Source organism: Ranitomeya imitator, chromosome 5, assembly GCF_032444005.1.
Source record: "Ranitomeya imitator isolate aRanImi1 chromosome 5, aRanImi1.pri, whole genome shotgun sequence".
Taxonomy (NCBI): domain Eukaryota; kingdom Metazoa; phylum Chordata; class Amphibia; order Anura; family Dendrobatidae; genus Ranitomeya; species Ranitomeya imitator.
In genome coordinates this window covers 376,009,295-376,033,365 of record NC_091286.1, presented here as the reverse complement: position 1 = coordinate 376,033,365, position 24,071 = coordinate 376,009,295, and the positions used below count along the sequence as shown (strand labels likewise).

Below are 24,071 nucleotides of genomic sequence, written 5' to 3'. Positions count from 1 at the left end.
GTCTATCAGGAGTGTATTATACTATATGGAGGTCTATCAGGAGTGTATTAAAGTATATATAGGCCTCTGGGGGGTGCATTATACTATGTAGAGGACTATGGAGCGTATTATACTAAACAAGCAAAATGCCTGTTCGAGTGATTAGATTGTTTATGCCGAAACAGAAATCCTTGTTCTCAGCAGCACATCGCTGGAGTAAACTGTAGATGTGCTGCTGATAACATGATACTGTATGGGGACAGATTGATCTAATAGTGATTGATCTGTTCCCATCATTCTTTCTCAGCCGGTGTAAAGAGGCCGGGAAACAAGCGTCCAACGACTTCATTATTGTCGATCACACTAGTCAGCGGCTTGTTTCTGTGTGATGGAGCATTTGGGGCCCCACTATAATCTTTGGCCCAGGGCCCCACTTTGTCTAAAATCGGCCCTGGTCAGGCCACGGCAGCAGACACTTGTAGGGATGGCACGTGACCAGTGATTAGAGGCAGCGGTCACACAACTCGATAACTTGGCTTATTTAACCCTTTGATATCGGACTCCTGAATCCCAGACACGTACATCAGGTGTTGGTCCCCACACAGACAGATAAGCCGCAGCCTGGGTGGTAACAAGCTTTGGTGTCACCTCTGCGACCAATCAGCTCTTCTAACCTGCCATGGAGACATGCGAGCTGCAATCTGATTGGCCACTACGGACAGCAGCCCCAGCAGTGATTCCAGTCAGACAGAAACCGCTTTGTGGCCGTTCTCGCCGGTGTACTGTCCAACCTTTTTGTCCCACAATCCTCCATTCCACACCGGTACGGCTCCCCCCTCCTTATCACACGGCCACCTCCGCAGCGCCCTTCCCCCCGCACACACGACGTGGGCTCTTTGATTGTACAACCAGTTCTCACCGGCTTTTAGCGGACTGACGTCAGAGGGGCACGTCTCGCGCCGTAACCCCCCCTTTCCTGGCAGCGAGGAGCGCAGTGATTGGCCAGGAGGGCGGACACGTCACCACTGATATATAATACTGGCTTTGTGACGCAGGCAGCAGCCCGGCGTAAGTGTGAGTCGTGCGTGAGCCGCGTCCCATGCTGGTTACTGGTCACGGAGGGGAAAGCAGCGTCCAGCCCGTCACCGGAGCCTTCACCACCGCGCCCTAGCTACGGGACACAGCCGTCTGCTGTATGCTCCACCGGCGGCCGCACCGCGATTCTTCCTAGGGACCGGCTGTATGATTAAGATACAATCTTCAATGAGTAAGCATAGCCCTGTAAGTATCTCCTCCGGTGCATGCATGGCCGCCATGTCTGCTCCTCCATCTGCATTGTGCTGTCAGCGGACCGGTGTAATCTGCCGGACGTGCCCGGGCTTGTGTGTCAGCTGCTAATCCGCTGCCATAGTGGCTGCGCCGGTCCCTGCTGGGGACGGATGGGACTGTGCCTCTAGCCTGGAGATGTGGGAACGTGGCATCAGCTCATTCCCACCCACCTGGGGGCAGCGGAATGTAGGGGCACAGACCCTGGTTCCAGCGATGCCACTTACTGGGCTGCTTGCTGCAGATCCGCCGGTGCTTTGTGTCGGTAGATGACCAGGTATCAGGATTGCTGCTGACAAGACAGTGAGTCATTGGATCAGGGCTCTCTACATTATACTGCTGAGCTTAGGTGAGGACCTGGTGACCTCCCTCTAGAGTATGCAGCCTACATGGTAGGGGCGGTCTGTGCCCACTGATGGCTACTGCCAAGTGGTAGTGTTATCACTGTGGTGTTCTGCCCGCTACAAATACAGTGAGGCAATTATTCTTCAGTGGTTACAGTAGTACAATACAGGATGTGCTGTAAATATTTTTGTAAAGTTCTGAAATGTCATATAAGGGTGTATAACCGCACTTTGGATTGAGCGGAAGCCCCCTCCGCCTAAAGCGCTGCCCCCTTCTGTACGTGCAGTGATTCTGGATGTGTTCATTGCACATATCCGGAATCTCCGCACCCCATACATAGGACCCTGTGATTTACCTTGCAGCTACGGAGCGTCGCCGCAAGGTAAGCAGACATGCTGCGTTCTAATAAAGACGCGCCACATGTCCGAAAATGCAGGGCCGCCGGATGTGTGTTTGCACGCATAGTGGAGACGGGATTTCATAAAATCCCCTCCACTATGCTGTAACATCTGGACGCTGCGGGTTGAACACTGTGGCTGTACGCAGCATCCAATCCGCAGCTAATCTGGATGTAATCTTGAACGTGGGCACGTACCCTAAATGTCTGTTCTGTTCCTGATCTGAGCTTTTAGGGGAGATGAATCTGTGCTGCACTTTATGCACATGCTCAGTAGTGACCAGTGCTGTGGGGTCGGAGTCGTTATGAAATGTCCTATAAATATCTGTTCTGTTCCTGATGTAAGGATCTGGGCTTTTAGTTGAGATGAATCTGTGCTGCACTTTATGTACATGCTCAGTAGTGACCAGTGCTGTGGGGTCGTTATTATGAAATGTCCTATAAGTGTATGTTTCCAAGTTCAGGAAACGCGTTGAGCCGCAGCGTCAAACACGCAGCGTCCAGATGTTACAGCATAGTGGAGCGGATTTCATGAAATCCTTTCTCCACTATGCATTAAAAGACGCATGCGGCATACCCGCGAAAACGCACATGTGGCGCGTCTTTTAAGAATGCAGCATGTCCTTACATTGCAGAAACAACGCAAGGACAGCACGGGTGACCTGCCAGTGACCTCAGGTGCAGATTTGGTCAGGATTTTACCTGCATAAAATCCTGACCAAATCCTGATCCAATTCTGAATATGGACACATACCCTAAATGTCTGTTCTGTTCCTGATGTAAGGATCTCGGCTGTTAGTTGAGATGAATCTGTGCTGCACTTTATGCACATGCTCAGTAGTGACCAGTGCTGTGGAGTGGGAGGTTTGGCTTACCAACCCCATAGCCATGTTCACCACATTCCAAGAGGAATTAGGTAAAGTTTCTAAAATGGGGTCACTTGTGGGGGGTTTCTGCTGTTTTGGAGTCTCATCTGCTCTCCAAGTGCAATGGTGTCTGCAATCTATTCCATGCAATTTTTGCACTGAAATGATGTTCCTTGTCCCCCTCCCCATCATATGGGGTATTGGTGTACTCGGGAGAAATTGCCCAACAAATTGTGGTCCATTTTCTCTTGTTCATTTTGAGGAAAATTGTTTAAAACTAACTAAGGAAACTGTCACTTTTAATTTTCATTATCCAATTTATATTTTTTTAATTCCGTTAAGCCCCTGCAGGTTAGAGGTGCTCACCACGTCTCTAGACAACTACACTCCTGAAGGAATTTTTCCAAAATGGGGTCACCTCTGGGGGGAGGGGGTGGGTTCCACGGTTTAGGTACGTTAGGGTCTCTGCAAATGTAACATGGCACCCGCAGACCACTCCTTCAGTCTGCATTCCAAAACCTCACTCTTTTCCTTCCGAGCTCTACTGTGCACCCAAACAGTGTTTTTTCCCCACATATGGGGTGTCTGCATAATCACGAGAAAGTGGACCATAAAATTTGATGTGCAATTTCTCCAGTTCCCCTTGTTGAACATGAAAAATTTGAGGCTAAAGCAACATTTTGGTGGGTTAATGTAAAATGTTCATTTTTTTTCTTCCATGTTTTAATTCTTGTCATGCACCTAAAGTGTTAACCCCTTCATGACCCAGCCTATTTTGACCTTAAAGGCCTTGCCGTTTTTTGCAATTCTGACCAGTGTCCCTTTATGAGGTAATAACTCAGGAACGCTTCAACGGATCCTAGCAGTTCTGAGATTGTTTTTTTCGTGATATATTGGGCTTCATGTTAGTGGTAAATTTAAATAAATTCTGCGTTTATTTGTGATAAAAAATGGAAATTTGGCGAAAATTTTGCAATTTTCACATTTTGAATTTTTATTCTGTTAAACCAGAGAGTTATGTGACACAAAATAGTTAATAAATAAGATTTCCGACATGTATACTTTACATCAGCACAATTTTGGAAACAAAATTTTTACCCTTCGCCACGACAGCACCCACTTTGAGAGAGGGACCCGCCCATAGGAACAGGAAACCTACAGAGACAAAAGGGCGGTCCCCCTCTCCTCCTCAGTTGGTTTCCTGTTCCTATCGGAAGATCTAGGGATTCCTACAGTTGGAGGTGGTTGGAGCACCTCCGCGTTACCTGATGCCTGGCACCCGCCTGTGTGGTCCTGCGGGGACAGCAGGGGCTGCGGCGTTGGAAGCAGCGGCGGGGGAGCCACTGCTTGCATCCTCCCCCCTCGTCTGTGGAGAACCGGCAGGTTCCGGGTGAACGAATCCGGCCTATGGAGGGCCCAGGTGTGGGGTATCGTCGGCCGCCAGCAACGCTGTAGAGGCCGCGGCTGCATCGCGTGGGTAAGTCCGCACTAATCTGTTGAACCGGAAGTGATTGGTACACTTCCGGTTCGCGGCAGGGGTAAAAAAAAAAAAAAAGATACCGCGCTTTACAAATTCAGGCCGGGGACGCCGAGCAGATCGCTCACCATGCTGTCCCCGGCACATAAGGAGCTCCCACCTATGGTGGAAGACAGCACAGAGAAAAGCAGTGCTAGATCGTCTACAAGGAGTGGTCGCTCCATGGCAGGATCTGACACTCATTCCAGGACGAAGAGTAGAGATACGGATGTACTCAAACCCCACACAGCGGCTTCACCTCCAAGACCGGTATGATAATAGCTTCACTGGGTGAGTGTCTATAATCCTCTACCTATAAGCTGATTCCCTCCTTTTCTACCTCTCCCCTTAGGCTAAGAAGACCAGTAAATCTAGGCATAAGCAGTGTGCCCTATGTATGCAACCCTAAACATACCAAAAGAACTGGCGCACAGCTATAAACTATACACATAAAAGGGGGGTGCAAGTAGCAGCATAGTAAATGACAAGAAGGGAGAAGAAAGACGCTGCTACAAAAATTGCACACCACCCGGTATATAAACATGCAAAGAAACACTTTATTGGCATAGACAATAAAAACAATTAAAAACATAGAACCACTGTAAACCACCTGGACATAAATACATGTGTATATACATAGCAATAATTATACAGCCTATCAATATGTCCATAGGGAATATACACCCTATATGGACATGTATGCTGGTAAACACCTATATATACAGTTAGGGCCAGAAATATTTGGACAGTGACACAATTTTCGCCAGTTGGGCTCTGCATGCCACCACATTGGATTTGAAATGAAACCTCTACAACAGAATTCAAGTGCAGATTGTAACGTTTAATTTGAAGGGTTGAACAAAAATATCTGATAGAAAATGTAGGAATTGTACACATTTCTTTACAAACACTCCACATTTTAGGAGGTCAAAAGTAATTGGACAAATAAACATAACCCAAACAAAATATTTTTATTTTCAATATTTTGTTGCAAATCCCTTGGAGGCAATCACTGCCTTAAGTCTGGAACCCATGGACATCACCAAACGCTGGGTTTCCTCCTTCTTAATGCTTTGCCAGGCCTTTCCAGCCGCAGCCTTCAGGTCTTGCTTGTTTGTGGGTCTTTCCGTCTTAAGTCTGGATTTGAGCAAGTGAAATGCATGCTCAATTGGGTTTAGACCTGGAGATTGACTTGGCCACTGCAGAATGTTCCACTTTATGGCACTCATGAACTCCTGGGTAGCTTTGGCTGTATGCTTGGGGTCATTGTCCATCTGTACTATGAAGCGCCGTCCAATCAACTTTGCAGCATTTGGCTGAATCTGGGCTGAAAGTATATCCAGGTACACTTCAGAATTCATCCGGCTACTCTTGTCTGCTCTTATGTCATCAATAAACACAAGTGACCCAGTGCCATTGAAAGCCATGCATGCCCATGCCATCACGTTGCCTCCACCATGTTTTACAGAGGATGTGGTGTGCCTTGGATCATGTGCCGTTCCCTTTCTTCTCCAAACTTTTTTCTTCCCATCATTCTGGTACAGGTTGATCTTTGTCTCATCTGTCCATAGAATACTTTTCCAGAACTGAGCTGGCTTCTTGTGGTGTTTTTCTGCAAATTTAACTCTGGCCTGTCTATTTTTGGTATTGATGAATGGTTTGCATCTAGATGTGAACCCTTTGTATTTACTGTCATGGAGTTTTCTCTTTACTGTTGACTTAGAGACATATACACCTACTTCACTGAGAGTGTTCTGGACTTCAGTTGATGTTGTGAACGGGTTCTTCTTCACCAAATTAAGTATGCGGCGATCATCCACCACTGTTGTCATCCGTGGACGCCCAGGCCTTTTTGAGTTCCCAAGCTCACCAGTCAATTCCTTTTTTCTCAGAATGTACCCAACTGTTGATTTTGCTACTCCAAGCATGTCTATCTCTCTGATGGATTTTTTTCTTTTTTTTTTCAGCCTCAGGATGTTCTGCTTCACCTCAATTGAGAGTTCCTTTGACCGCATGTTGTCTGCTCACAGCAACAGCTTCCAAATGCAAAACCACACACCTGGAATCCACCCCTGACCTTTTAACTACTTCATTGATTACAGGTTAACGAGGGAGACGCCTTCAGAGTTAATTGCAGCCCTTAGAGTCCATTGTCCAATTACTTTTGGTCCCTTGAAAAAGAGGACGCTATGCAATACAGAGCTATGATTCCTAAACCCTTTCTCCGATTTGGATGTGGAAACTATCATATTGCAGCTGGGAGTGTGCACTTTCAGCCCATATTATTTATATAATTGTATTTCCGAACATGTTTTTGTAAACAGCTAAAATAACAAAACTTGTGTCACTGTCCAACTATTTCTGGCCCTAACTGTATATATCCCTTTTATAATAGGCTTGTATTCAGAGTCCTCATGAGCCATTAGGTAGGTGTTTACCAGCATACATGTCCATATAGGGTGTATATTCCCTATGGACATATTGATAGGCTGTATAATTATTGCTATGTATATACACATGTATTTATGTCCAGGTGGTTTACAGTGGTTCTATGTTTTTAATTGTTTTTATTGTCTATGCCAATAAAGTGTTTTTTTTGCATGTTTATATACCGGGTGGTGTGCAATTTTTGTAGCAGCGTCTTTCTTCTCCCTACTTGCTATGTATGCAACCCCTGCCCGACACGTATCCCAAGAGGTTGTCAGACCTGTATTAATCAGACTTTAAAGGATGAGGCGGCTGTTACGGCCACAAACATCCGTTCCATGATAAGACAGGAGATCCAGTCTCTCAGAGCGAAATCTCATAAAAAACATGGAAGTAGGCGCCACTCTCCCATCTCCAGTTCAGAATCTGAAGAGGGCCTTATCCGATCCTCTAATACCTCAGGATCATCCCCTAGCTCTTCTGAGGATGAGGGCGGTGCATGTTTTCCTGTCGACAGCATAGATAACCTCGTAAAATCCGTTAGGAACACCATGGGGTGCCCGGATACTAAGGAGGTTAAGTCGGTACAGGATATAATGTTTGCTGGACTAGGCCAGAAAAAACGCCGTGCCTTCCCGGTCAATACCACTATTAAGGACCTTGTTAAGAAGTAATGGCACAAACAAGGGAAAGGGTTTCTCCCATCATCCTCTAAAAGGCGTTACCCCTTTAGTGATGACTATTTGGCGGTGTGGTCCAAAGTTCCTAAAGTGGACGCGGCAGTGGCGTCAACCTCAAGACAGTCCTCCCTTCCGGTAGAGGATACGGGAGTTTTACTGGATCCATTAGACCGGAAAACAGAAGCTCTCCTCAAAAGATCTTGGGAGACTAATACAGGAGCCTTTAAGCCAGCAATATCAGGCACGTTCACAGCTAGGTCTTTACTAGTCTGGATAGATCAGCTGGAGCAGCAAGTAAAGGGCAAGGTGACGAGAGAAAAAATTCTCCAATCTGTGCCTTTAATCAGGAGTGCTGCAGCTTTTTTAGCTGACGCTTCAGCGGACTCCCTCCGGTTGGCGGCAAGGTCAGCAGGTCTGGTCAATGCGGCTCGTCGAGGCCTCTGGTTAAAAGGATGGAGGGGAGATGCACAATCGAAATCCAGATTATGTTCAATCCCATGCCAGGGTGAGTTCCTGTTTGGAAAGGTCCTGGATGACCTACTAAATAAAGCAGGAGAGAGAAGGAAGGGCTTTCCTAAACAGTTTCTTCCTTATAGGAGAGCGTTTAGAAGACGGCCATTTAACAGGAGGAGGCCGTACGAGCCACAGAAAGACCGCTGGGAGTCAAAGGATTCAAAACCGAAAGGTGCCCTATACAGTAACCCTGAGACATCTAGACGTGGTAGATACCATCAGTAGTGACATCCCAGTTGGTGGGAGACTGAAATATTTTTACCATCAATGGGAAAACGTAACCTCAAATCAATGGATCCTCCGTCTAATAAAATCTGGACTAAAATTGATTTCTTTAAATTGCCATGAGATAAATTTGTTATAACATCACTGAAGGCGCCGGATCAACAAGAAGCGCTTCAGTTAGAAATTCTGAGCCTTTTGGCTAAGAATGTTCTCGTCGAAGTACCAAAAAATCAGGAAGGGAAGGGATTTTATTCCCCTTTATTTCTGGTTTCAAAACCTGATGGTACTTTTCGGACTATAATAAATCTGAAGAAACTAAATTCCTTTCTGTATAAAAACACCTTTAAAATGGAATCCATAAGATCTACTATTAAACTTTTGTTTCCTAGGTGCTTTGACGGGTCTGGATTTAAAGGATGCATATTACCATCTTCCAATCCATGCAGACCACCAAAAATATCTCAGGGTGGCAGTAAACCTACAAGGCCGGATCCGTCACTTCCAGTTTACGGCCATGCCATTCGGCCTTTCTATGGCCCCTCGAATTTTCACGAAAGTCATGCTAGAGGTGATGGCCTATCTACGTCATCAGGACACACTAATTGTGCCCTATTTAGATGATTTCCTAATAATTGGTAATTCAGCATCTCAGAGTGAAGAACGCTTGTCTAATACCATTTCATCATTACAGGCTCTAGGCTGGATTGTAAACTTCAAAAAATCAAGGCTGCATCCAGAAACTCTTCAGTCCTTCCTAGGACTACTCTTGGACTCTGTAAGTCAAAAATGTCTCTTACCAGAATCCAAAAAATCTACCATAATTTCAAAGGTCACTATGTCAAGATCTAGGCCTCACATGTCCCTTAGAGATGCCATGTCCCTTCTAGGGTCTCTATCCTCCTGTATTCCTGCGGTGCAATGGGCCCAATTCCATACTAGGGCTTTACAACACCAGATACTTCATGCTCAAACACACTGCCGGGGTCATCTAAATTCTAAGATCACCTTATCCGATGAAGTGCTTCAGTCTCTCCTTTGGTGGCTAAATAAAGACCATTTGTTCAGAGGTGTCTCTTGGACAATAAGGTCCTCTAAAATACTCACTACCGACGCAGGTCCAGAAGGGTGGGGGGCCCATCTAGACCAAAATATAGCCCAAGGTCGCTGGAATTCTTTAGAAATTCAGCACTCCTCAAATTGGAAGGAATTAAATGCAGTTTATTATGCCTTAAAATTTTTCCTTCCTCAGCTCCGAGGGTCTCATGTGAAAATCCTGTCGGACAACACAACAGTGGTCACATATTTAAATCGGCAAGGCGGAACGCGATCAGGAAGTCTGATGTGTTCAGCAGCAGACATCTTCGAGCTAGCAGAACCAAATTTACTTTCACTCACGGCTCTACACATCAGAGGAGTAGAAAATTTAGAAGCCGACTTCCTAAGTCGCCACAGGCTTCGCCAGGGAGAATGGACTCTCAATCCTCGGATATTCAGGAAGATAGTGGACATATGGGGCCTTCCGCAGATAGACTTATTTGCGACCAGGAACAGGCAGGTATCGATGTTTGCTTCCCTGAAGGTGTCAGATCATCCAGATATAATAGACTCTCTCCAGTATCCGTGGAAATACGATCTGGCCTACGCTTTTTCCCCAATGATGCTACTTCCAATGGTGATCAAGAAAATAAGGGAAGAGAAAGCAAAAGTAATATTAATAGCTCCGTTTTGGCCAAAGAGACCCTGGTTCTCCTGTCTTCGAGCGATGTCAGTTTGCGATCCCTGGATTCTGCCAATGACACCAGACCTCTTGTCTCAGGGTCCATTCTACCATCCACGAGTAAAGGGACTCCACCTTACGGCGTGGAACTTGAAAGGCAGATACGAACGCTAAGGGGATTTTCTCAAAAGCTTATTAACACACTGCTGCTAAGTAGAAAGAGGTCTACAACTCTAATATATAGCAGAGTATGGAATAAATTCCTTCTATACAAAGCCCTTCTCTAGTAAGGTTCCTATTAAAGCTATCCTAGAGTTCCTACAAAAGGGACACGAGCTCGGTCTTTCAGTTAATACCTTAAGAGTTCAGGTGTCTGCTTTAGGAGCCCTTTACAGTGCTAACATAGCGGGTGACAGATGGATAGCCAGATTTATTAGAGCATGTGAACGTTCTAATCCAGTTAATGTCCCACGTCTACCACCTTGGGACTTGAATCTAGTTCTAGACGCCTTAACTGGACCTCCTTTTGAGCCTTGAGATTCTATCCCTCTAAAAAAATCGCATACAAGGTAGCTTTATTGGTAGCCTTAACATCGGCCAGACGAGTAGGAGACATCCAAGCCCTCTCCATAGACCCTCCATTCTTAATGACAATTCTTAATGACATATCAGGACAGAGTGGTTCTCAAACCAGATCCATCATATCTCCCTAAAGTAGCGACAAAATACCATAGATCTCAGGAAATTTTCCTGCCTTCCTTGTATGATGATCCACTAAATCCAGAGGAAGAGAAGCTACATATGTTGGACATAAAAGAGCAGTCCTAAGCTACATAGAGAGAACCCAGTCCTGCAGACAGAGTAGGGCTCTGTATCTTTTCGGGGTCACCGAAAAAGCCACAGGGTCACAAAAGCTACCTTGTCCCGGTGGATCAGAGAGGCTATTCATCTTGCATACTCGTCAAAAGACAAAGATCCTCCAGAGGGAATGAAAGCACATTCAGCTCGGGCTGTGTCATCCTCATGGGCGGAGAATAAAGACATCTCCATCGAGCTCATATGTAAGGCCGCAACCTGGTCATCGCCTTCAACCTTCTATAGACATTATAGACTTTATCTGTCTTCTGCTTCTGACTTGGCATTCGGGAGAGCCGTCCTTAGTACGGTAATCCCACCCAGGTGAAGGTTCTCTGCAAATCTCTCAAAGTGGGTGCTGTCGTGGCGAAGGGTAAAAAGCCGTATTACGTACCGGTAATGCCCTTTTAATGAGCCACGACAGCACCCTGTCAATTCCCACCCTGATAGTTATTAATATAAGATATTCTCATGGGTGAATATAGATATGAGATGTACAATAAATTACGGAGTTATACTAATCTAACAACGGCGGTTCCTCTCGTACTCTGAAAAACAACTGAGGAGGAGAGGGGGACCGCCCTTTTGTCTCTGTAGGTTTCCTGTTCCTATGGGCGGGTCCCTCTCAAAGTGGGTGCTGTCAAAGTGGGTGCTGTCGTGGCTCATTAAAAGGGCATTACCGGTACGTAATCCGGCTTTTTTTTTTTTTTTTTTTGCTAGGAAGTTATAAGGGTTAAAATTTGACCAGCGATTTCTCATTTTTACAACAAAATTTACAAAACCATTTTTTTTAGGGACCACCTCACATTTGAAGTCAGTTTACGGGGTCTATATGGCTGAAAATACCCAAAAGTGACACCATTCTAAAATGCACCCCTCAAGGTACTCAAAACCACATTCAAGAAGTTTATTAACCCTTCAGGTACTTCACAGCAGTAGAAGCAACATGGAAGGAAAAAAATGAACATTTAACTTTTTAGTCACAAAAATGATCTTTTAGCAACAATTTTTTTATTTTCCCAATGGTAAAAGGAGAAACTGAACCAAGAAAGTTGTTGTCCAATTTGTCCTGAGTACGCTAATACCTCATGTGGGGGTAAACCACTGTTTGGGCGCAGGGCTTGGAAGGGAAGGAGCGCCATTTGACTTTTTGAATGAAAAATTGGCTCCACTCTTTAACGGACACCATGTCACGTTTGGAGAGCCCCTGTGTGCCTAAAAATTGGAGCTCCCCCACAAGTGACCCCATTTTGGAAACTAGACCCCCAAAGGAACTTATCTAGATGCATATTGAGCACTTTAAACCCCCAGGTGCTTCACAGAAGTTTATAACATAGAGCCATGAAAATAAAAAATTTTTCTTTCCTCAAAAATGATTTTTTTTAGCCTGGAATTTCCTATTTTGCTAAGGGTAATAGGAGAAATTGGACCCCAAATGTTGTTGTCCAGTTTGTCCTGAGTACGCTCATACCCCATTTGTGGGGGTAAACCACTGTTTGGGCACACGTCTGGGCTCAGAAGGGAAGTAGTGACTTTTGAAATGCAGACTTTGATGGAATGGTCTGCGGGCGTCACGTTGCGTTTGCAGAGCCCCTGGTGTGCCTAAACAGTAGAAACCCCCCACAAGTGACCCCATTTTAGAAACTAGACCCCCCAAGGAACTAATCTAGATATGTGGTGAGCACTTTGAACCGCAAAGTGCTTCACAGACGTTTACAACTTAGAGCCGTGAAAATAAAAAATAATTTTTCTTTCCTCAAAAAATGATGTTTTAGCAAGCATTTCTTTATTTTCACAAGGGTAACAGGAGAAATTGGACCCCAGTAATTGTTGCGCAGTTTGTCGTGAGTATGCTGGTACCCCATATGTGGGGGTAAACCACTGTTTGGGCACACGTCGGGGCTCGGAAGTGAGGGAGCACCATTTGACTTTTTGAATACAAGATTGGCTGGAATCAATGGTGGCGCCATGTTGCATTTGGAGACCCCTGATGTGCCTAAACAGTGGAAACCCCTCAATTCTACCTCCAGCACTAACCCCCCACACACACACACACACACACACCCCTAACCCTAATCCCAACTGTAGCCATAACCCTAATCACAAGGCTATGTGCCCACGTTGCGGATTCGTGTGAGATTTTTCAGCATCATTTTTGAAAAATCCGCGGGTAAAAGGCACTGCATTTTACCTGCGGATTTCCAGCGTTTTTTTTGTGCGGATTTCAACTGTGGATTCATATTGAGGAACAGGTGTAAAACGCTGCAGAATCCGCACAAAGAATTGACGTGCTGCGGAAAATACAACGGAGCGTTTCCGTGCGGTATTTTCCGCACCATGGGCACAGCGGATTTAGTTTTCCATAGGTTTACATGGTACTGTAAACCTGATGGAACACTGCTGCGAATCCGCAGCGGCTAATCCGCTGCGGATCCGCAGCCAAATCCGCACCGTGTGCACATAGCCTAATTCTAAAGGTATGTGCACACACTGCGGAAAACGCTGCGGATCCGCAGCAGTTTCCCATGAGTTTACAGTTCAATGTAAACCTATGGGAAACAAAAATCGCTGTACACATGCTGCAGAAAAACTGCACGGAAACGCAGCGGTTTACATTCGGCAGCATGTCACTTTTCTGCGGATTCCGCAGCGGTTTTACAACTGCTCCAATAGAAAATCGCAGTTGTAAAACCGCAGTGAAATGCGCAGAAAAACCGCGGTAAATCTGCCATAAATCCGCAGCGGTTTAGCACTGCGGATTTATCAAATCCGCAGCGGAAAAATCCGCAGAGGAACAGAATACGTGTGCACATACCGAAACCCTAACCCTATTCTAACCTTAGTGGAAAAAAAAAATTCTTTTTTTTTATTGTCGTTACAAAGGGGGGGAGGGGGTGGTCATTTATTATTTTTTTTTTTTTTTTTTTTTTTTTGATCACGGTGATAGATTATCTCAGTGATCAAAATGCACTTTGGAAGGAATCTGCTGGCCAGCAGATTCGGCGGGCGCACTGCGCATACGCCCGCCATTTTGGAAGATGGCGGCGCCCAGGGAGAAGACGGACGGACCCCGGCAGGATCGGTAAGTATGATGGGGTGGGGGTGAGCATGGGGGGAGGGGATCGGAGTGCACGGGGGGGTGGATTGGAGCACGGGGGGGTGATTGGAGCACGGGGGGAGCGGACAAGAGCACGGGGGGAGCGGAGCAGTGTACCGGACAGATTGGTACCAGTTTTAATAGGTGAAATATTACAAATCGCTCTGATTGGCAGTTTCACTTTCAACAGCCAATCAGAGCGATCGTAGCCACGGGGGGGGGGGGGGTGAAGCCACACCTGCTGTTCCGATACGCCCTGCACTCTGCTACATAAAACATCATGTCCATTCTGGTGTGGTGTGTGCAGTGCCTTTCTCTCACGTGTGCGTTGGTCCTCCTCAAATTGCGACATTCCAGCTTCCTTCAGCACCACACAATGACTTTCAGAGTCCAAGTTCATTTTTTAACATAACTTTACTTAGCTTGTCCAGTTTAGTCACACCGCATAGCAATCTTTACAAGTTACGGACATTCCTTTCCCTGAACTGGTTCTTCTTGTTGCCCCTTGTTCCCGTACCGTATCCTCCGGTACCGCAGCTCCCTGAGTAGCCAAGTTAGCTTCTTCCTGGTGTTCCCTGTCCATTTTCCTCATCATGGGCGAAACTAAAGGATGCCACTGCCTATCCTTCTCGGACTGTAAGTTCTGGAACTTTCCATCAAGCCTAGCTGCCGTCTCCCTCATGCTGCTCAGACTCATGCATGCTCGTGTCTTTCCACCCATAGGGCCTGGACTTTCTGAGCTTTTCCTCAGACTCGTTCCTTTAACAACCTGACAGCTCTGCTCTACTCTTCTAACTGAAATTACCTCAGGAAGGCACTCTTCCTGCCACTACTGACTGAAACCAGTTCTTAACTCAATCTAATCTCCTACTCTACAGTGCTCCCCAGAGTTCTGACTCCTAAATGACCCCTTATTGGCCCATTAATCCAATGGGTGTACTATCCTGTCGAGGGACCCCTTATTAGCCCATTAATCCAATGGGTGTACTATCCCGTCGAGGTGACCTGGGACTTAATTCCCAGTGATGGGATAGTACGTCCAGCGTGATCAGCTGCGCTCACAGGGGGATAGTGGTCGATTGCCGCCGGGTGTCACTGATTATTACAGCTGACATCTGGCACTATGTGCCAGGAGCGGTCACGGACCGCTCCCGGGACATTAACCCCTGGAACACTGCGATCAAACATGATTGCGGCGTTCTGGCGGCACAGGGAAAGATCGCGCAGGAAGTGGGCTCCCTGCGTGGTTCCCTGAGACCCTCGGAGCAACGTGATGTGATCGCATTGCTTTGAGGGTCTCCTACCTCCTCCCTGCAGGCCCTGGATCCAAAATGGCCACAGGGCTGCTTCCATATCCTGCAGGGAGGTGGCTTGCGAGCGCCTGCTCAGAGCAGGCGCCGGGAAGCCTCCCTGCAGTGCCTGTAGGATCACTGGTCTGACTCACTGCTTTGCAAAGTTTCAGATCACTGATCTGTCACTATAGTGTGATGTCCCCTCCTGGGGCAAAGTAAGAAAGTAAAAAAAAGTGTTTTAAAAAAGAAAACCTAAATAAAGGAAGAAAAATTCCAATAAATTTCTTTATCTAAACAAAAAAACAATAGTACACATATTTAGTATTGCTGCGTCCGTAACGACCCGACCTATAAAACTGTCCCACTGGTTAACCCCTTCAGTGAACACCGTAAAAAGAGGCAAAAAACAACGCTTTATCATAAGTGGAATAACACGCGATTAAAAAGACGGATATAAATAACCATGGTACTGCTGAAAACGTCATCTTGTTTCGCAAAAAGCGAGCCGCCATACAGCATCATCAGCGAAAAAATGTTAGTCCTCAGAATAAAGCGATGCAAAAATAATTTTTTTAAATAAAATAGTTTTTATCGTATAAAAGCGCCAAAACACAAAAAATTATATAAAGGAAGTTTCGCTGTAATCGTACTGACCCAAAGAATGAAACTACGTTATCAATTAAATGCCTAGCCCCCCGCCCTCCCCCCATATCCCCCAAAGAATTTCATGAATAGCTGGTTTTTGGTCATCCTGCCTCGCAAAAATCTGAATAAAAAGCGATCAAAAAAAGTCACGTGCCCAAAAATGTTACCAATAAAACGTCGACTCGTCCCGCAAAAAACAAGACCTCACATGACTTTGGACCAAAATATGGAAAATTTATAGCTCTCAAAATGTGGAGACGCAAAAACTATTTTTTACAATAAAAAGCGTCTTTTAGTCTGCGACGGCTGCCAGTCATAAAAATCTGCTTAAAAAAAGCTATGAAAGTAAATCAAACCCCCCTTCATCACCCCCTTAGTCAGGGAAAAATGATAACATTTTAAAAAATGTATGTATTTCCGTTTTCCTGCTAGGGTTGGGGGCTAAAGTTAGGGGTGTGTTGGGGTTTCATTTAGAATTCGGAGGCTTCCACTGTTTAGGCACATCAGGAGCTCTCCAAACGTGACATGGCGTCCGATCTCCTTTCCAGCCAATTCTGCGTTGAAAAAGTAAAACCGTGCTCCTTCCTTTCCGAGCTCTTCCGTGTGCCCAAACAGGGGTTTACACCAACATATGGGGTATCGGCGTACTCGGGACAAATTTGACAAGAACATTTAGTGTCCAATTTCTCCTGTTACCCTTGGCAAAATGCAAAACAGGCCATTAGACTACAAGTGAAGATCAACTTTGGTGCCATGTTTAAAGGGAACCTGTCACCCCCAAAATCGAAGGTGAGCTAAGCCCACCTGCATCAGGGGCTTATCTACAGCATTCTGTAGATAAGCCCCTGATTCTGGTGGGCTTAGCTCACCTTCGATTTTGGGGGTGGCAGGTTCTTTTTAAGGGATCTTCCTTTCAGAAAGGTGGCGGATACCAGTAAGGCTAGGTTCACACTGCGTTACAGCAGCCTGTTCAACACACACGTTAAACGGGCTGCTATAACGCAAGTGCCAACTGGCACACAGCTAGTGCAGATGGAGCATCTGCTAGCTCTATCTGCGCTAGCATTAACGGACCCGGAAACGCTGCAGCCTGCGTCTCGGGGTCCGTCACTCAATGACGGCACATGGCTAGCGCACGCCCATTGTGGGCATGCGCTAGCGATGCATCCGACATTGGAGTCCGTGGCAGCGCTAGCGGACTTCGTTATGCCGCGGTGTAACGTAGTCCGTCTAACGGACTGGGGGAACGCAATGTGAACCCAGCTTAACCCAGATCCTCTGGTAGGAGGCAGGTTGAGATTTTCTTTTCCAAAAATGGGAGGCAATAAGTACCTGGATTTTGGACATAGTAAAAATTAGGTTGAAATTAGAATTCCATCAGATTCCCCATGAATCGTTTAGAATCACATCGCTCAAATCTCCGATACAACAAGTGGTACTCGAGTCAGAAATTCGTAGTTTACTGTCCAAGAAGGTCCTTATTAAAGTCCTAAAAGGGCAGGAAGGAAGGGGTTTTTACTTCCCTTCATTCCTGGTCCCTAAACTAGGTGGGTCACTTAAAACTATCATTAATCTAAGAAAGTTGAACACCTTTTATTTACAATCATAAATTTAAGATGGAGTCTATTACTACTGGCGAATATCAGAAATGCCTCATGGTGGCGGTGTCTTTTGCCAGGGAGATCCACCACTTCCAGTTCACGGCAATGCCCTTTGGTCTCTCTATGGCACCCTGAGTATTCACAAAGATTGTTAGGTCATAGTTTTCTTATTTCAAAAGGACACATTAATTGTTCCATATCTTGATGACTTCCTTATAGTAGGAAACTCGACCACCCAATGTAGAAATTGCCTAGCTGACAGTTTCGTCCTTGCAGGCATTAGGGTTGATCATCCTGACACCTTCTATAATCACTACAGATTTGATCTTTCATCTTCTTCTGTGTTGGCCTTTGGCAGAGCCATACTCTGCACGGTGGTCCCTCCCAGGTGATGGGTCTCTAGAAGTCTCTTAAGTGGGTGCTGTTGTGGCAAAGGGGTAAAAAGCCAGATTACTCACCGGTAATGCTCTTTTAATGAGTCCACGACAGCATCCTCTTACCACCTTACCTAAGTTAGTTGTAACACGATAGATATCTATCGATCTCGTCTAAGGGGCACTTCCGTCTGGCTGTCAGTCCGGCCGCAAATTCACCCCTTCCTACTGTCAGTGCCCCCTCCAGTCAGCGCTCACACAGGGTTAATGGCTGCGTTACACCACGTTGTACTGCGGTGTAACGCAGTCCGTTAACGCTGCTATTAACCCTGTATGACCAACTTTTTAATATTGATGCTGCCTATGCAGCATCCATATTAAAAACATCTAATGTTAAAAATAAGGAAAAATAATCACTATAAACTCACTTTCCGGCGCCTTTCCTGCTTATCACGATGCTCCGGGCTTTGCATTGCGGTCTCGCTAGATGCTGACGTAGCGTTGCAATGCATCTCTGGGAATGGATGCTGGCAGCAGCTTTGCTGGATGCCAGAGAGGGTGTATATAACTATTTTCTTTATTTTCATTCTTTTTTTAAACAGGGATATGGTGCCCACAGTGCTATATAGTACTTGGGCTGTGTTATATACTGTGAGGCTGCTATATACTACGTGGGCAGTGTTATATACTGTGGCCTGTGTTATATACTGCGTGGGCAGTGTTATACTACGTGGGCAATTTTATATACTACGTGGACTGTTAAATACTGTGTGGATGCTATATATTACGTGGGCAGTGTTATATACTGCATGGCTCCTATATACATTGCTGTACGTGTTACGTGGCCTCTGCTATATGCTGTGTGTGTGTGTGTGTATGTATGTATATATATATATATATATATATGTGTGTGTATATACATACATACATACATACATACATACATACATACATACATACATACATACATACATACATACATACATACATACATACACTGAATGTGTATGTCCGGGATTGGCATCTGCACAGTCGCAGCTACAGCCACAAAATTTTGCACGGTCACACGTCTGGACCCCGAGAGCGTCATAGGCTATATTGTGAGGCGAAATTTTAACCCCGCGCGTTCCAATTCACCAAACTATTTTTCCCCTATCTACATAATGGGGAAAAGTGAAAAGAAAAGTGTTGGAGGCAAATTGACAGCTGCCAGATGTAAACAAGGGGGATTTAAAGAATGAGAGCGATGGCGCCAAAGAGTATATACCGTACAGTTGCTAAGGTGGGTCCCCGACATGGGATACTCACCACACACGGGGATATGAACACACACACAAAATGCGCCACACACTACCACGTGCTTGAACACATATACCACCCTCAGCACACATTTCACCACACATACACCAACCTCGCCACATAAGTCGAAACACAAAAGTCGCCGCTCAAAACTCACCACGCGCAAAACTCGCCACATGCAAAAAATAGGCTCACGCAAAACTCGCCACAAGTGCAAAACTCACCTCATGGAAAACTCGCCACACGCAAAACTTGCACATGCGGAAAAATTGCCACATGCACAAAATTTGCAACACATGCAAAAGTTGCCTCACACAAAACTTGCACATACTCAAAAGGCACCAGACATAAAACTCGCCATGCGCAAAACTTGCTGCACACAACTTGCTACACTAACCTGTCACATGCAACTCGACACACAAAAAGTTGCTACACGCATGTTGCCACACAACTCATCTCACAAAAGTCGCTGCATGCATGTCGCCACACACAACTTGACAAACGAAACTCGCCCTAAAACACACACAAGTCTGGTATTAGCCTTCAAAAATAAAAATCTGATTAATAAGCAGACAAACTACAAGAGCAACAAATGTACCATATAGGAAATACGGCAGCTGTCAGTCACATGACCTGTCTATTATGTGTATGTGTGAGCTAATATATACTGCCAGGGGGGAGGGCTTCCTGTTGGCTGGGGATTTATCAGGCTGCCAATTTAGCTTACAAATACTGAGGTAAAAATACTGAGCAAATAACGTGTTAACGAGGTCTAATACAGGAGATCACACAGGTATATACTATATACAGGAGGAGATGACATACAGGTATATACTATATACAGGAGCAGATGACACACAGGTATATGCTATATATAGAAGCTGACATACAGGTATATACTATATACAGGGGAAATGACACACAGGTATATACTAGAGGAGATGACATACAGGTATATACTATATACAGGGGAGATGACACACAGCAGGTATATACTATATACAGGGGAGATGACATACAGGTATATACTATATACAGGAGATGACATACAGTTGTATACTATATGTAAGGGAGATGACAAACATGTATATACTGAGGTGAAAATGAGAGGTGTGAGTGCAAAATGAGAGGAGTGAGGGAAAATAGTGTAGTGATCGGAAAATGACAGATGTGAGGTCGAAATGACAAGTGTTAGGCGGGAATGAGAGGAGTGAGGGAGAAAATGAGGTGTGAGGGAGAAAATGAGAGATGTGATGGGAAAATAAGAGAAGTGACGTGCTATAACTAACCACAGATATTTACTATGCCCAGGCAACGCCGGGCTCTTCAGCTAGTGTGTGTGTATATGTGATGTGTGTGTATGTATTATATATATATATATATATATATATATATATATATATATATATATTATAATTTATTTTTTACTCGATGTGTTAGAATCGGGCCACCATCTAGTAATAGATACATACATAGTAAAATAGGATTCCTGGCTGGATGTTTAAGATTATATTGCATTTGCCTAATACTGGGGCGGTTCCTCTGAAATCCAACTGAGAGGTGGACCGCTCCCTTCTATTTCTGTAGATTTCCTGTTCTGTGAGCGGTTCCCCCTTAAGTGGGTGCTGAGGTGGACTCCTTTAAAAGAGCAATACCGATGAGTAATTGGGCTTTTTTCACTATATAGAAGTGACCTCTTCCAGGCTACAGGGTGGAGAGTGCCTGGATATAACTCTGCCCCCAGAGCTTATTATGCTTGAAGGGGGGGTTACCAGTGTGATTTCTAATGGCTGCTCTTTGTTCTCCTGATAACTGACATCTTGCAAGTTTCTCTGCTTCAGTTTCCATCTCAGGCAGGCAGACAGGGTTGCAATATTGTTGCAATACAGCAGAACTGAGAAGCAAAAGGCTATGTGCACACGTAGGAAGGGGGTTGCGGGTTCTCCCGCGGGTTTTCCCGCAGCGGATTTGATAAATCTGCAGGGCAAACCCACTGCGGTTTTGTCCCTGCAGATTTATCGCGGTTTGTGTTGCAGGTTCCGCTGCGGGTTTAATCCTGCACTTGTTTTACTATTGATGCTGCATATGCAGCATCAATAGTAATGTTAAAAATAACAAAAATAATGATATACTCACCCTCTGACGTCCCGATCTCCTCGGCGCTGCAGGCGGCGGTCCGGTTCCAAAGATGCTGTGCGAGAAGGACCTTCGTGATGTCATGGTCATGTGACCGCGACGTCACCGCAGGTCCTGCTCGCATAGCAAACCTGAGACCGGACGGCTGCGTGCAGCACTGAGAGGTGAGTATATCATTATTTTTTTTTAGTTTTAATTATTTTTATTTTTTTTACACAAATATGGTTCTCAGGGCCTGGAGGAGAGTCTCCTCTCCTCCACCCCAGGTACCATCTGCACATTATCTGCTTACTTCCCGCATGGTGGGCACAGCCCCATGCGGGAAGTAAGCGTATCCATGCATTCCTATGGGTGCAGAACCGCCGCGATTCTGCACAAAGAAGTGACATGCGTTCCCGCGCAGTTTTTCCCGCAGCATGGCACAGCGGTTTGCAGTTTCCATAGGGTTTACATGTTACTGTAAACGCAATGGAAACTGCAGCAGACCCGCAGCAGCAAAATCTCCACGGTAAAAACCGCAAAGTGTGAACATGGCCAAAATGTGTTTGCAAAACAAATTTCATTTCTCCTGCTGTGTTAGTTAGGCTACTTTCACACTAGCGTCGGTACGGGCCCGTCACAATGAAAAAACGCATCCTGCAGGCAACTTTGCAGGGTGCGTTTTCTCCAAAACGACGCATTGCGACGGAGGCCAAACGACGCTAGTGTGAAAGTAGCCTAACTTGTCTCACACTGGGAACGCCTCCTTCATATAAAATAAGCTCTGCCTCCAGAGCTTAATTTCCAGGCACCCTCCTCCCCGGAGCCTGGAAGAGGTCACATAATATAATTATTAAAATACGATTTCTCAGCAACACAGCTCATGAGACACAGTTAGGCCACGTTCACACGCTGCGTCGGGTCCCTGCGGGTTTTCCCGCAGCGGATTTGATAAATCTGCAGGGCAAACCCGCTGCGGTTATCCCTGCAGATTTATCACGTTTTGTCCTGCGGGTTCTGCTGCAGGATTTTACCCCCTACTACTGATGCTGCATATGCAGCATCAATAGTAATGTTAAAAATAATAAAATCATGATATACTCACCCTCTGACGTCCCGATCTCCTCGGCGCTGCAGGCGGCGGTCCGGTTCCAAAGATGCTGTGTGAGAAGGACCTTCGTGACGTCAAGGTCATGTGACTGTGACGTCATCGCAGGCCCTGCTCGCACAGCAACCCTGAGACCGGACGGCCGCGTGCAGTGCTGAGACTTCAGAGGTGAGTATATCATTATTAATAGTTTAGATAGGTCAAATGTGATGAAATTCCCTTTAAACCTCTTGGTGACCAGCCTAATTTCTAAAATTCTGGTATCACTAACAATACCTCTGATATGTTTCAACATATCGTAGTGATTGTCTTAATATATACTTACCTTGTAATGGCTTCACATCCTGTTCTGTCCAGATGTGTCCGGATCCCAGAATTTCAAGCGGTGGAAATTCACCGACCTCCACGGTGCAGATGCCAATCGCGGACGCACACACTAGATTGGAGACACACAGCATCTGTCGGTGTACAGGGTTTGTCTGCTCAGATCCCAAGACACAAATTTTATTACACCCACAGGAAGAAAAGGGGGTGGCTTAATGCATTTGCCTAAAAGATATGCATGTTTAGAGACCAAGGCCCATAAATCATGGATTCTGCTGAATTCCTTCAAAGTATTCTATCCAGCTGCTAATGTCTTCAGCAATGTACTGCATTTATGATTAACACTTACAAAGCTAATGAGTTATTTAAGTTGGATGTATAAATTGTTAAAGGATCTAAGCAAGCTGTTTTACATGGGGGAGACGTGGGGATTCAGAAAGGGTTGAGTAGTAAAAAACCCCTTTTAACGTGCGCACAGGCGTTTTGGAGAATACAAAGAGAAAATCAAACTGGCCATTCTTGATGCAGAGAGGCTTGGGCAGGGAGAAGACAGAACTATGTGCTGGACTATTCTCCCTGCTCTTGTGCTTTTTCTTTCCCGATTTAGCACATTTTTCAATGTGTAGGGTGTTTTTGTTTTCTCCTGACACTCTCCATTTGAGAGGAAAAGATTTTAACAAAAAGCTTGCTTGTATTTAATGCTGACAGCCAGGATTTCTCCTGATGGCTGAAGATCCGGTGACTTCTAGTCAGTACTGGCGACTGTACCGCGGCACACATAATGGGTGTCTGCAGTTTGTCGTACTGTTCTGCCGTGATGTTATGCATTTGCCAATAAAATCTTCAGAAATCCCAGGCTAATACTGCCCTGCATTACCGGAAATGGGGTGAATTTTATATTAAAGCGAACGTGACAGCTGTTGCATGCTGCCCACCCAATCCGTGGGCATCACGTATCGGGCACTAGCTGTATGGTACGACGACTACCTTTTTAGTAGCTGATTTCGTCTGTCTTGTCGCACCGCCCTTGTATGTGACTTTCAGAACCTGTGCCCGTTTGTTCATGTTACTGCTAATAAAATAAGCGGTAACACTTCTTCAATCTTGTGGGAGCTGTTAACAATTTTTCTTTTTTTTTCTTTCACAGCAGTTCTGTGGTGTTCTTGGTCACACATTTATGGAGTTTCTGAAGGGCAGTGGAGACTACTGCCAGGCACAGCATGACCTCAATGCAGACAAGTGAACTGTAAAAGAAATTCATTACTACTCCACAAAGAAACCCCCCTAAGAGCCGTCAACCTGGATAAGTGTTGGATTGAATTTGGCAGTGCACCGTAAGCAAGGGGCTGATACCTGGATGGGGTAAAGAT

The 24,071-nt window shown here is 45.5% G+C and overlaps 1 protein-coding gene across 1 annotated transcript; it reads left to right on the top strand.

Annotated features, from left to right (window-relative positions):
- Nucleotides 1-1,077: 1,077 nt before the first annotated feature.
- LOC138637772 (uncharacterized) lies at nucleotides 1,078-23,988 on the top strand. The gene is made up of 2 exons (XM_069726689.1): nucleotides 1,078-1,260; nucleotides 23,849-23,988. Exons 1-2 carry the CDS (start codon nucleotides 1,222-1,224, stop codon nucleotides 23,942-23,944), a joined length of 135 nt encoding a protein of 44 aa, XP_069582790.1. The 5' UTR covers nucleotides 1,078-1,221; the 3' UTR covers nucleotides 23,945-23,988.
- The last annotated feature ends 83 nt before the right edge of the window (nucleotides 23,989-24,071 follow it).

Excerpts from the sequence above, each read along its gene's own strand:
- LOC138637772 (XM_069726689.1), top strand. The coding sequence starts at position 1,222 with ATGATTAAGATACAATCTTCAATGAGTAAGCATAGCCCT. Across the intron at positions 1,261-23,848 it reads CAATGAGTAAGCATAGCCCT|CAGTTCTGTGGTGTTCTTGG; the intron begins GTAAGTATCTCC and ends TTTCTTTCACAG.